Source organism: Sprattus sprattus (genome assembly GCF_963457725.1).
Source record: "Sprattus sprattus genome assembly, chromosome: 4".
Taxonomy (NCBI): domain Eukaryota; kingdom Metazoa; phylum Chordata; class Actinopteri; order Clupeiformes; family Clupeidae; genus Sprattus; species Sprattus sprattus.
The window spans coordinates 1,524,243-1,538,057 of record NC_137923.1 but is presented as its reverse complement, the minus strand read 5'-3'; the positions used below and the strand labels follow the sequence as shown (position 1 = coordinate 1,538,057).

Here is a 13,815-nt window from a genome sequence, read left to right as displayed (position 1 = left end):
GTGTTTATTGGCGACATTTCCAGGGATGATTATTTTCTCTACGTCAGTCTTAAATCTACACGTGGCATGTTGTGGACAAAATGAAAACGCAGTAGTTGACGCAAGTCTGCAAGTCAAGGTTCATCACACTCGCACATTCACTGTTTGTTCTCTCGATGACGTAGCCTACTATTGAATGCATGTTAAATATAGTCTCTAGACATTATTCCATAAATGTAATGCATTTTTCACCTCATATTTTTCCATTTACATTCAAGTTCAAAGGCATCAAGATCAGACTAAAAGCTTGACTATAATTCCTTAAAAAACTTTGTGCACATTGTGCTATTTTATTTATTTTTTAATGTAACACACTACTTTTCTGAGCTATGCATAAGCCCTGTTCTTTAAACTTGGAAGTCTCTAATGATTGCTTATATTATTGTTTATTCTTGTGTATTCAGGTAGAGATGACGCAACTCTAAGGCTGACGTAATGTTTCACAAACACTGCCTTCTGTGCGTACATAACTTGATTAAAAACGGCTCCCGTTCCTTGTGCTTGTGTTTACGGGGACGTCTATTCACTTCTATCCGCTAATCATGGAAACCAATTCGCCAAACTCGGTCATTTCTCCCGAACTGGCTGCTGCTTTTCAGCTCTCAACGTCATTTTGCAGAAAGGAGGACGACAAGCCTTTATCAGACCTCGTGCCAACTGGTGATGATAAGTGTTACTTAGATGCCCAGAAAAGTAATCTTAAAGACCGACGAAGAGCCAAGTCCCTACCTGCAACCGCTGAACAGGCGTCTCTTTTCGAGAACTGCACAAAGAAAGTAAAGTTTGCAGACACATTTGGGCTTGACTTGGCATATGTAAAGCACTTCAGTGTAACAGAGGATCCACACGTCCCTTCCAAAGTCTTCAGCAGATTGAACAGCTACCCTCTTGATGACAAACAGGACAATGCCGTCGATCTGTGTGAGACATTTTCATCTTCTTTAAAACTGTACCGTTTGAGCCCGACTTTCGCAATGCCTGTTGATTCAGATGACTTCGAGGGACGTCTCCAGCAATTTCGGGTTGCTTTGGAGAAAGTGTCTATCACTAATTTCGACGTGAACGGTTTAATTCGAGTGATGGACATAGATTCAGTAAGGAAAGAAGTCGGGGTGAGGCATACATTCAATGACTGGATGACGTTCGTGGACACAAAAGCTGTGCTCGAGTCTCGCCAAGTTCACCAAGAACTTTGGAGTCAATTTGTGTTTACTCTCTTCATACCTCCGTATATGAACCCAGCCTTTTCTGTACAGTTTGCTGTGTACCATCTCACCGATCAAGGTGACTTTTGGGACAATAACGCGGGTCAAAATTACACCCTCACATGGGATAACACATAGGTGACCAGCAGTCACCTGTCACCAGCAGAATGTTGTCACATCTTAAAAATATGGCCCATGTTTGTATGGGAATTAACAGGGAATTAATGAATTGACCATTGTCATTGTTGGCAATAAACCTAAAAAAAAAAATCTATGATGCCTTGAAATTTACTTTTATCATGTGCCAGGGGTGTTTACCCAAAAGCAGATGAATGCATTAACCTGGAAAAAGGGAGTAGAGAAAGAAAAATGGAAACACAGTATTTATAATTACATATTTAATAGAGATGTTTTATTACATAATCTTGACATGGACAACAAAAGATGAATTTAATAATATACATTTAAATGTACACTTTACTATTGCTATATGCATACATTGAAGGTTTGCAAGTTCTTCTGATGCCTATACATTAAACCCTCTCTGCTGCTGGTCCCCACCAAAACCATTGGCTCAGCTCTCAGAAATTCCCGTTCCTTGGGCCCTCAACCACATTCTTCTGAGTTGTGTAGAACTGTCCAATAGACACCTGAAAGTGCAAGAGTGTGTCATTGCAGTGAGCAGGAAAGTGTTTCTTTTTCATGAGGCAGAAGTAAGAGTGGCAAATAAGGTTTTTACATGCCCACATCCCAGAACTATTACAAACAAGGGAAAGGTTTTGACATAAACTAAACTAACCTTGTTAAAATGTGTTCGGACCCAAAAGACAGTCAATAAAACAGAGGTTTTGAAAATACACACTGGGGATATACACTGATTTGCTGAGTCTGTGAAACTGCTCGCTGTAGTTTCAACTAGTCTGGTGTCCCACTAGACTTTGGTACTTTCTGACTAGAGTAAACATCTGTGGACCACTTGTTGACATTTTTCAGTGAGAACTAAAAGTATAGTCCTTGATATAATCCATTATACCCTTTGTTGAATTCAGATGTTTTCTTTATGTTCCTCTAGCTGTCTGTTCAGTGTGTGCACTCAAAAGAAATCTCTGTCTCTGTAATCATGCAGTCAAGGCTTAGTTAATAATAGGAAACAAACAAAGTGGTTTGAGCCTGAGCCATACACTATTCCAGCCAATCAATACCATTGATTCAGGAGCATGAAAGGGATAGGTTTATTTGAGTGACTGTTGAGCTCAAATATCAACAACCATTCACTGTACCTTTAGCCTAAAACAGCTTTCCTGACAGAGCCTCCTTCACACACACACACACACACACACACACACACACACACACACACGAGCAACTTGACAAGGGACCACTTGTCTTTGTATTATTCTGTTCAATAAGACACTGCTGCAATACCAACAGTCTCCATAGGGTGGCCCCAAAGGCAAATGTACTTCTGTTGGCAGACTTCACATGCCTCTATTGTCTCTAGATGAGTATGGCATTTCTAGAATTTGAACTCTAAATTAAACTACAGTGTACTACTATGCAGATTACAGTATGTTTATTGTGTGGTTCCCCTTTCCACTACAGTATATTACATCCAGAAATGAGATGTCAGCTCCTTTGATATTTACCATCTTTCATCCCTCAGGTATAGGTGTCCGAGTCAATCTCTGCATCATTTTCTATCATCAGAGTATACATCATGTTTGGACTGTTTAAGCAACAAATAATTCAATTGGTTCTGTGGGACGGATGCAGTTTACTCTTTCAACAAAACAGTAAACTCAAGAGGGGGTTTATTCATTAAACAGTAAACTCAAGAGGGGGTTTATTCATTGTCTTGGCTAAAAATGAAACAAAAAGTAGAACTGAAAGGAAGAAAAACATTGCATTGGACTGGTACAGTTTCAAGGCCAATAAGAGGCATTATCCATGATCCCCACAAATAAGAAGGCAGTGACGTCCAGAAGCCACTTACCAGAGGGCATGTGGCATAAGTCAGACAAAAGAGGTACAGTTTAAAATGCAAAAAAAATAAACTATGTCTATAATATGTGCAGGGCTTAGAAATATATCCAGAGGCTAATCAAACTTCTTTAAATTAACAAGGACCGAAAATGAAAGAAACCCACGTGGTTAACTGAAAATAAATCTTGTGCTAATGTAGCCCAAGCATGCTTAATCAGCTTAAGGCCAGAGGCTTATCCATTGATTGGCCTATTAATGAGCAGCATGAATAAAAATGGGATATAATGCACATTGTTCCCATTGGATGAGGTTTAGTCTCATTAGAGGACAGAGGAGACAGTGCATGGGAACAGTTAGTTCAGTTCAGTTCCTGTGAAGAGGGGTGAGAGCCATTAATCTTGGGTGTGTGAAGGGGGGGGGGGGGGGGGTCATTAAGACCGGGTTACCTTAGAAACCAGACACTTGATCTGGGGAATACTCAGTACCTAGGCAGAACTCGGTGCTAACCTGAAAAATGCACCCAAAGAATACTAGAGGAGTCTTATGAGTGTCTGTAAAACTGTCGCGTGATAATACATCTTAGCATAACCAACTGCCTTAGCACAGTGTTGATAGATAAATATGGCATCACTGGCATGATATGAGCCATTTCTTTATAAAGATGGCAGAAGAATCCAGTGCCAACCGGTGTATTGTTCTCATCAAATTTACAACACAACAAAATAAAGCCAAACACTAACTTAATTACAATGTAGGCTTTTACACCATAGGTTGTGACTCAATGTATAGCTGTTATCCTACTTAAAGGGAAACTTGAGATTTTTTAACCTACGCCCTATTTTTTAGATCCTCGTGTCCAAACTATTACTAAGGACAAATAACAAGTGAAATCACTCCCGTATTGAGTTAGAACGCTATAACCGGTAACCACAAAACGGCTATACAGTGCAATCCTATGTGGAAAGCATCCGCATCAAAGTAAACCGCTTGTTTTCAGCACTAAAAGGCTGAAAGGATCCCTACAGAGATAGACCTGTGTCTGTTTACCTCAATAGCTGTAGGAAATGTCTGTTTCTCCAGTTACTGTAGTTTAAGTTTCAGATTCTGTACAAAATTATTATAGGAAACAGTTATTTTTTACAGTTTCTTTACAGTTAGTAAAGTAAAGAAGTAAACAGACACAGGTCTATCTCTGTAAGGAACCTTTCCATGTTATCAGATTTATTTAAATCTATTGGCTAGTCAATGGGCAGCATGCATTTTTTCTAACAGCTGTTGTTGTCTGCCTTAGAAAAAAGATTCTGGTGTCTGTTAATACCGTGGAAGTATCCAGGGCAGAGACATGTCAGCCTAATTGTCGCGGCCGCCATACTGGATTTTATAAAAAAAATGTTTAAAGGTTTTTCAAAGGCCTCAGATTTTAGCCAATTTTCAAAACAACTTCTACAGATGATCTTCACAAAATGAAGCTTCACAAAAGTTATTACATTTTTGAAACCGTTTGTCGGAAATCAGCGGCAGAGCCGCCAATAGGAAGTTAGTTTATATCTCGGCCAATCTGTGATTAAAGGGCATGCCACTTGCTTAAGGTGCTTACAGCCAGGCCCTTGACATAATGACTGCTGCTTCATCACTCCTTCCAGCTATATTTAACATAATGTTTGAATACATACGTGTACCTAACTGTCTGATCTGAAAATATGTACTTTACCAACCAAAGTTGCCTGCAATATCCTGATGTTGAGAACGAATTTTAATTTGTTAGTCAACTGGAAATAGCAAAAGCAGAAATATTTCACTTTTTTAGGGCTTTTTGAGCACCTATGTAGGTGCACCGCCACTGGTTCTCACAGACAAATATAATTAATATTAAGGTGCAGTCCAATCTTTGTTTTAGTACTAGCAACAAGGACTTTAAGAACACTACAGTCTTAGACTCTGTGAGACTGACTAAGGATTCCAAAGCAAGTTATCAAAGTATCTTTGACATTCTTTACAGTTAAAACATGGTGGATGGGTTCAATTTCAACACTTCATACCGTCAACCTAATAAATGGACAGATGCTAAATGTTCTGCCTTGATCTGGGTAAAGTTCTGTAGCTCACTGTATGAAGACTGTCAACTCATTTTGAATACTGTCTTATTAATCATACAGCCGAATGTGTGCATTATGCTTGTGTTTTAGGGCTGTATACTCTACTCACAACGTGGAATAGTTTTGTAATTCCCCTCATTTTGGAAATACCGATAGGGAAATGACATCTACTTATTATGGAAATACTCTCCTTACCTGTCTCTTAATGACTGCAAGACTCTCTCTGGCCTGGTTTAAAAGCGCATCCAGTGTTTTAGGGTTGTCCACAGCAAGGTTCTCTCTAAAGCCGTCTTTCACCCTGCGTAGGGCATACGTCCTGAGATTGAAACAATAATTATAAAATAGGGGTTAGTAAAAAAGGCTCCTGCTACAGAATCCAGAGGTCCAAAATGATTTTTCTGACAGACTAGACATCTTTCTGTATGGTTTATTCCCATTCCGTAGCATTAGGGTGTTTGGCAGTGGAGTGAAAACAACGGTTGCCTCCCCTACTATGGTGAATCCTACTGCGCCGCTTGATTGATGCAGGGGCAATATTCACGCGGTCAACTGTGGTTGCCAAATAGTCCCCTGTCGGCACACCTCCATGGCACGATTTAGTCATTGTAGGCTGTATGTTTAGTCAGTAACTTTGAGACATAATTCATTAATTAATTAAAGTTCTGATCATGATCAATTAATTAAAATTGGGCATGACGGAAATGAAACCAGGATCAACTACTTAGAAAGCAGCAATGCTAACCACCAACATACTTGAACAACAGGAGGCACAGATTATCAAGAAGGAACAGGAGGCACACATTATCAACCCACTGCTGACACGGATCCGCACCAACAGCGCCAATCTTATAGCCACGCAATTATGTACAAATGGTAACTTGGAACGACTTTGAATTTGAATAGGCTGGGGCTTTCGTAGACAGCAGCATGTACAACAATTTGACCCTTTTGAGATATGGGTTTACAGGCAACTAGTTTTGGTACCATCCTCAAATTAATTTTAATAGCATATGGTCATGTGAAGGACAGATAAAAACCCCTGTCTTCCCCACTAGCCATCCAGGATATGCCCAATGTAGTTCTGTGTAACGGGCTGGTACGCCCTGCAAAAATGAAAGAAAAGCTTTCACACGCATGACATTGCCAACTAAACTGCCAAAAGACACCAGTTTTTTGTGTTGGCAAGCGTATATCAGTATCTGCTGGGCTATTGGTGATGTTTGCAAGGTTATTGCATGCCTTTTAGTTAGCTTACTAGTTTTGGGGAGGAAAAATTCCGTATCGCTGCTTCAATATTTTGTATTGCGTCAGATGACTGACACATCTTTAACAAAGACGTTAAACATCTACACTGAAGCTTATAGACATTTAAGAGAAGTTAGTAAGCTAACGTCAGTGCTACACTGACATCATCTCACGCTAGCTCACCGACTTAGCTAGTTAGCGTAGTTTAGAAGCTAGCAAGTCATATAAACAAATACTTCGTTAATAGATTATGCGTAAATCACAGTTGCCCAACGTGTGTCACATCATTATTATGCTGATAATCTTCATTGTACCTGTAGTTGTAAGAGGGGAATTTTTTGCTCTCCTTTATTAGCATCCGATAGAGGGAGAGAACTTGTGTCCGACTGGACGACGCCATGTTTTCAACGATGTTGTTATATCATGAGGACCCCAATGCAATCTTATAGGGAATCAAAATATTGCCTGTATGAGACCGACTTTAAGTTTTGCCTGTAGTTCAGACTACCCACATGTGTGGTTATGCCGTGAAATCATCGTGTTGTTATTATAACACCAGTGTTTTTGGAACTTAAATATTTCACTATCTTCGACCTCTGCAGATATACCTTCATTCTTTGACCTCTGCAGATATACATGCACCCATAGGCATAGGCCTATATATGTCTATGCATGCACCTACATTTCACAGCAGGAAGGATATACTGTGACTGCAAAAAAAAAAGAGAGAAGAGATTGCAGATGCAGAGGCATTTCAGACAATAGGCAGTTTCTAACATTTACAAGACTGTTTACTGTTAAAGAAATTCCCTGTTTTCCTAATTTATAAACACCAATGTTGTGTTACATTTAGTCATAACCATCTGGTGAACTCAGACACGTTTCTGAACTGTAGAGGTGAATAGGAGTACAGACACAGATCCACACAAGGGGAACAGCATGCATTTTCAACGTCCTTACTCTTCAGTGGTGTAAGAGAGGGGTGGTGTGACATTTCCTTCCTGTATCTACTGTTAATTCCTGCTGCTTTCAAAGTCACCCTCACAAGGCTATGAGCATCTTTTGGAACACATCAGGCCTACCTGCTGAAAGTCTGCTGACATGCTGTGGGGCATATTAAGAGTGTACAAAAGAATTATGAATATCTTTCAATTCAAGTCAATCTTTGAAAAATACTTGAATCCTATTGCTAATTTCTAAGGTTGTCTGATAACTAAATTACTTAATATGTCCCTTGCAACTTGACAGTATGAATTAATTGAAGTGAATTATTTATTATGTGCTTTATGTGACTACACAGGTCAACCTTGAATGACTTGTCTTGTCATTCTCGACATGGAGTAGAAAAGAACATTCTTTTTTGAATATATAGTTGGACATTTGGTCGGACAAATCCCTTCATATGACCTGAATGTTAACATTCCTAAAAGTGGGGAAAAGTGAGGATTCAACAAAACTATGACTGTAGTGTATTTTACACATTTAATTTTCTGTCACCAGAGGGGAGTATTTTGCAGGAGCTGAACAGGAAGCAAATGTAGTGTGTTATATGTACACTATCTGTTCTTTTTGAGCATCAAATTATTTTTGCTAAACAGATTGGGTTGAGTCTACGTTATATAGAAACATGAAGGAAATTATGATCCCTCACGAAACATTAATTTTCACATTAGTTTAAGAAATAAGGTACACCAGATGATAAATGGAAATTATGTTCTGATATACTTTTGTCTTGCATGTTGTAACTGCATGAATGTCTTGACTGCATAAATGGTGTCAATAAAAAATGTATCACAAAAAAAAGAAAAGAAATAAGGATCAGTGAAAGTCCACGATTTTACAGCTATTCCCGATTTATAAATTCAAAGTTATGGTTTAAGATATCCCATGCCTTCATAACGGCTTATGGTTTCTTTATTCAGTTTCAGTAATTTTGTAGAGACAGAACTATTCCTCTCAGTGATACCATTGTGTTTTGTTGCATAACGGTAGTCAAGGTTGATTTTTCACAGCCAGCAGCCTGTGCCTTCAGTTCATTAGGCAAAAACATATGTAAATATATGTTACAAAATGACTGACCGGAAGCTAACTAGAATTTTGTCACATCTTTTACTAGGGACCTAATTTCAAGAACATTGTATAGGCAGCAGAGTATTTCATCTCTCATCTCTCATACAGGTATATGCACACTATGGTTTGTCTATAATAAACAGTGCATGTGTACATCTGTATTTTTTCGAGACAGACAGGCATGTGTGTGTGACTGACTCCCATGGCATTTGTATGTGTATGTGTGTGTGTGTTAGTGCGTTTGAGTGGTTGTGTGTAACTACATTAGGACCATTCATATAGGTTTGGTGGTATCAGCGTTTTCTATTCCACAGAGTCACTGTAGTGCAAGACTTTTACCTCCTATAACACCCCATGGGTACTATCTTCCGCTGAGAGAAAAATATCTTCTCTATCATGAAAAACGGAGTGCAGCTGAACTGTTTACGTTTTAAACTCTGCCTTAGTTTTATGTGCTTTCTAGTAGACTTAATTTGGTTACTGTGCCACTGTTTACTCATCTATGATTTTTAGCGACTAAATGTAAATGTCACACGTAACAGATAACAGTTGTTCCCAAGAGAGACTCATGAGCAATTTATGCAAATCTCTGGTGTCATGGATGCTTCAGAAATGATGATGAGGTTGTGTCAGTAATTGGCAGTGTTATTAACTGACACTTGTCATGTGCTCTAAACAACCGTCATTAATACCCACTTTCCCTGATTTAAGGCTTGTTGAAACCACAAGCAATTACAGCAGCAGCTATTGTTTCTTGTCTAGGGCTTTCATATTCCCTGAAGGATACCAGCTGAGGGGAACGGAAGTCACCCAAAACTGATGGGTGGGTTGTGCGGCAGTGTGGGCGTAGAGGACTTGAATAAGGGTATGCGAGACAGGAAAGGTAATAACCACAATAATGTTGAGATCTTGAATATGAGGTGAGAGAAAGAGAGAATAAGACAGAGACAGAGGGAGAATATTGAAGCCATTGCAACCACTACCACTCATTAAGGGGCAGTATGAATGCCTTTGGCCCAGATCTGAGAGTGGCTGACAGCAGGGCTCCCTTGGGTCTCTTGAACCATATGGGACCCAGAGTTAATGACCCCCCAGCATCACGCTTTTGTACCCAGGAGCACAGAGGATGAGAGGGAGGGGGGGAGAGCACCGCAGGTCATAGGCAGGGTTTTCTGTCTGCTGTGGTGAGTCTTAAGTAGCTCCTGTCAAAGCAAAGCGGCAGCACTTCAGTTTGTATACATAGTGTGTAAATAACCCAATTTCTGTAATGATTCTAAAGAAGACATAGCACAGTAAAATGTATTATTATTTATTTTATTTTTTGTGGATTTTTATTGCCTCGTATTGCACTTTGCTTTGAGGACTTTTATTCTTTAAATGTCGTGCCTTGCTTTAGTTAGATCATTGCAACAGACACGTTATCACAGAAAGATAGTGATTAAATAAAGATAAAGATTTGATTACTTAAGCACCCTCTGAAGAGGCACAAGGTCATTGAAATATTACATTGTTAATGTGAGTTAATGTCTTTTGAAGTGATTTGGGACTGTAATAAGACTTGTCACTAAGTTAGTTCATCACATTGAATATGCTAAGTTAATACATGACGCTGGCTAGATGATAGTTAAATTTCCCATACTCTGCCTAGCTCTTTCGGTGGTTGGTTGATTCTGTAAGGAAGGATTTCAATAAATCAAGACAACCAGTCCAGTCGAGGCTTGACCATCTATCGGGGGGATGTAAAAGCTTGGCCTGCACCTGCTTCCTGGAACTGCCTGCAATCCAACGACGGTACGGCGCGTGAGTTGTAGCAAGTGTGATGGTCAACGGAAACGGTAAGGAAAGCGTAGGCTTCGGTTACATGCAATAGATGAAGTAAAGGAACTGAAAGATAAGCTACAAACAGAAATACAAGAAAATAGAGGCTTACTACATCAAGGCAGGAATTACAGGAACTAATTGAAAAGTAAGAAAAATCCAATAGCTGAACTTGAAAATGAAATGGATAATGAGGACGAGGATGTAGTTTTGCCGGGTCGTACAGACCGACCTCCCAAACCTACAGAGGAAATGCTTGCATAACAAATGGAGGAATTCAATAAAAAGGAAAAACCTTTGCTCAGCTTATATGAACAATGGAAAATTAAAATCAGAGCCTCCAGAGGAGATTTAAAGAAAGACATATCAGAGTGTGATATGGCTACTATGGCAGATTAAATTGAAAAAGGTATGAATTAAATAATGAAACATGATGAACTAAGATAGAGAGTGACTTTAGCAAGGGACTTCTACGTGGACGACGGAGTCACAAGTGCGAATACGGTGGAAAGGGCCTTTCAGTTGGCATAAGAAGCAAGAGGCATATGCGCCAAAGGGGGTCTCCGTCTCCACAAATTTGTTTCAAACAACAAAGTCGATACAAAGACAAAGGTTTTTGACTTTGACTTTTTACTGGAGCATACAAGGGGATAGTTTCAGATTCAACAACACTTTACACTAAACTAACCAGGGACAGGTAGAGGCATGTTGGCTACTGTAGCCTCCATATATGATCATCTTGGCTTCCTGGCGCCATATGTTCTTACCGGGAAGAAGATCCTGCAAGAAATGTGCAGTCAAGGTGTTGGCAGGGACGACCCCCTACCTGAAATGCTGAGGCCACGGTGGGACAGCTGGCAAAGTGACTTTGCAAGCTTGGAAAATATCAGCATAGCTCGATGTTATGTACCCTTCAATTTGGGAGAAGTCATTGAAACAGACCGCACCAGCGGATATTGACTGTGCTCTTACTTGAGAGTCAGGAACCAAAGAGGAGAGATTCACTGCTCTAGTGATAGGAAAGGCCCGCGTCGCTCCCACAAAGCTAACGACTATACCAAGGCTTAAAATTGACAGTGGCAATCAGTCTCAGTTACTGTCAGCAACATGCTTAGAGAACAGCTTGGCTGTGCTAATGCAAAAGTTCTGGACAGACTTCAAGGTAGTGTTAAGCTACATTAACAACGACTTAAGAAGCTTTCATACATTCATCGCTAACATGGTCCAGAAGACCCGCAATAGCACAACCGCCCAGCACTGACATTATGTGCCCACCGATAAGAATCCTGCAGACGAAGCATCTCACGGAAGCACAGTGAATGAGCAGCTCAGATCTGAATTGTTCTCCGGGCCCATGTTCCTGTTGGAAAGTGAAATACCCACACCAGAAGACGTGATACCAGACCTGTCAAATGTGACCTCCGCAGTGGGTGAACAGAAAAGTGCAGAATATAATGATAATCAGAGATCTGCAGAGTCAAACATATGATAAAGAAATTGAACAGTTTAAGAAAGGAAATCAATTGACAAAAAAAATAACTTTACCAACTTGATGTCTTCATTGATACCACATTGTGAAGATGGGCGGAAGACTCTGCCATTCGTCTCTCTCAGATTCACTGAAACATCCCATTGTCATTCCAAAAATGCATTATGTCACAAGGCTGATAATAGCTCACAAACACAAAAAGATTAGGCATCAATGCATTTGATTGTGTTAGGAAGGATTTCAATAAATCAAGAAAACCATCAGTCAAGTCTTGACCATCTATGAGGGGTGAGGGCTACATAGTACACTTGCAAACGTACTGTGCATTATGTCCCTGTCTCTGTCTTTACACATACCCACTCTAGTTCGCCATTGTTTGGCAGTGGGCCCAGTATGTTTGTCTAGGGACAGGCTGTCCCGAGACTAAACAGAGACTAGAAACAAGGTATAGGATGCGAATGCTCAAGGCGTGTTTTACTTGGATAAACCAAAACGCCACGATGGGCAAACAAGGCAAAGCTCTCAGGACTTAGAGTACACAGTACGTAGCATCTTTGCAAACAATACCACACAAAGTCCCGGGCTTAAATAGAAACCCAATTAAAACATAGGCTACAGGTGAGAACTAAACATGGAGGGAAATACTAAACACTGGGGAGGATGAACGGACTGGAGTAGGACATGGTGCTGGAGCAGGAACCCGGACTGGAGGAGCTGCAGGGACTGGAGCAGGAACAGAGGAGCGTGTCGATGGGGCTGTGACACAGAAATGCTGGTGGTACAGGAGGGATGTGGACAGAACTACAAGCTCAGCCCCTTCAGTCCGTCCACAGCCCCCACCCCCATTACCACATGCTTCAGTGCCTGTCAAGCCCAGGGTAAATATTAGTTTTGTCGGGTGCTTCTTTCCAGCCTTGTTTCTGCAAGGAAATGAACTGATGTGCATAAATGAGAGGGTGAAGCAGGGGCTCAATCATTTAGTCATATTTGTTGGTTTTTACTTTTTCATTATTTACTAAATAAAATGTAATCTCTCGGACAGGTATTTTAAATGTGCAGTGAAAAACATGAATGATTTGAATAATTGTGTACCGTATGGGTTTTGTATGCCAGTCTAAAAGTATACCAAAATAAGTATTTTACTACCCAAAATGTAGGCAAACCAGCGTACGAGATACTACTGCATGTAAGCAAAACGTCTCATCTGCTTGCACTCCGCCAAGCTGCGATGTGTTTCACTGCTAACAAGCCGTGCTTGTTTCACACAGATGGAGGCTGACCATCCAAGGCAAAGACAGATTGTGGTATTTTAGGATGCACAGATTGGCAGCGTGAGCTCAGGGTCGGCACGGCTCCACAACCAACCCCTTCCAACCCTCCCTTCCACCCCACCCACGCTCCTGTGTCCGCCCCCCCCTTTCCTGCCCTGCTTCCTCTCCATGCTGCCAGTGCTGAGCAGGGGGTAAGTAATGAGCTGTGACCAGGTCCCACTCTCTCACTAGAGGAAAAACCCAAATGTTTACTCTGTCCAAGACAATGCACAGGGCAAACTGGGGGCCTCTTGGCTGCCGCTGCTGGGATACCTCTTGGAGGACCCCAGGGATGACATTTCTGGTGCCCATTAATTAAATCGGTGGCAGTTCAATTCATGATACTCTACTTGAACCATGTATGTGGACTGTTAGAAAAGCACCACTATTTCACTGTCTCATTCTTCACTTGCTACATCAGGTTTTCTTTTTTTTCACAACAATTCACTTGGAAACCAGTCTGCTGCCCAGCTGTTCATGTCAACTCAAGAGACCGTCATAGCCAAAGTCAGCACATTTTAGTCAACTAACAGAAGTGATTAGATAGATAAATAGATAAA

The 13,815-nt window shown here is 40.6% G+C and overlaps 2 protein-coding genes across 2 annotated transcripts; one reads left to right on the top strand and one right to left on the bottom strand.

Moving 5' to 3' along the window:
* Nucleotides 1-581: 581 nt before the first annotated feature.
* ppp1r3g (protein phosphatase 1 regulatory subunit 3G) lies at nt 582-1,382 on the top strand (the record flags this gene model as incomplete). Its single annotated transcript, XM_080836619.1, has 1 exon — nt 582-1,382. The coding sequence occupies one exon, from the start codon at nt 582-584 to the stop codon at nt 1,380-1,382; it is 801 nt and encodes a 266-aa protein (XP_080692745.1).
* Nucleotides 1,383-1,655: 273 nt separating this feature from the next.
* Nucleotides 1,656-6,968, bottom strand: lyrm4a (LYR motif containing 4 a; the record flags this gene model as incomplete). Its single annotated transcript, XM_080837914.1, has 3 exons — nt 1,656-1,894; nt 5,519-5,639; nt 6,883-6,968. 3 exons carry the CDS (start codon nt 6,966-6,968, stop codon nt 1,826-1,828), a joined length of 276 nt encoding a protein of 91 aa, XP_080694040.1. The 3' UTR covers nt 1,656-1,825.
* Between the last annotated feature and the right edge of the window lie 6,847 nt (nt 6,969-13,815).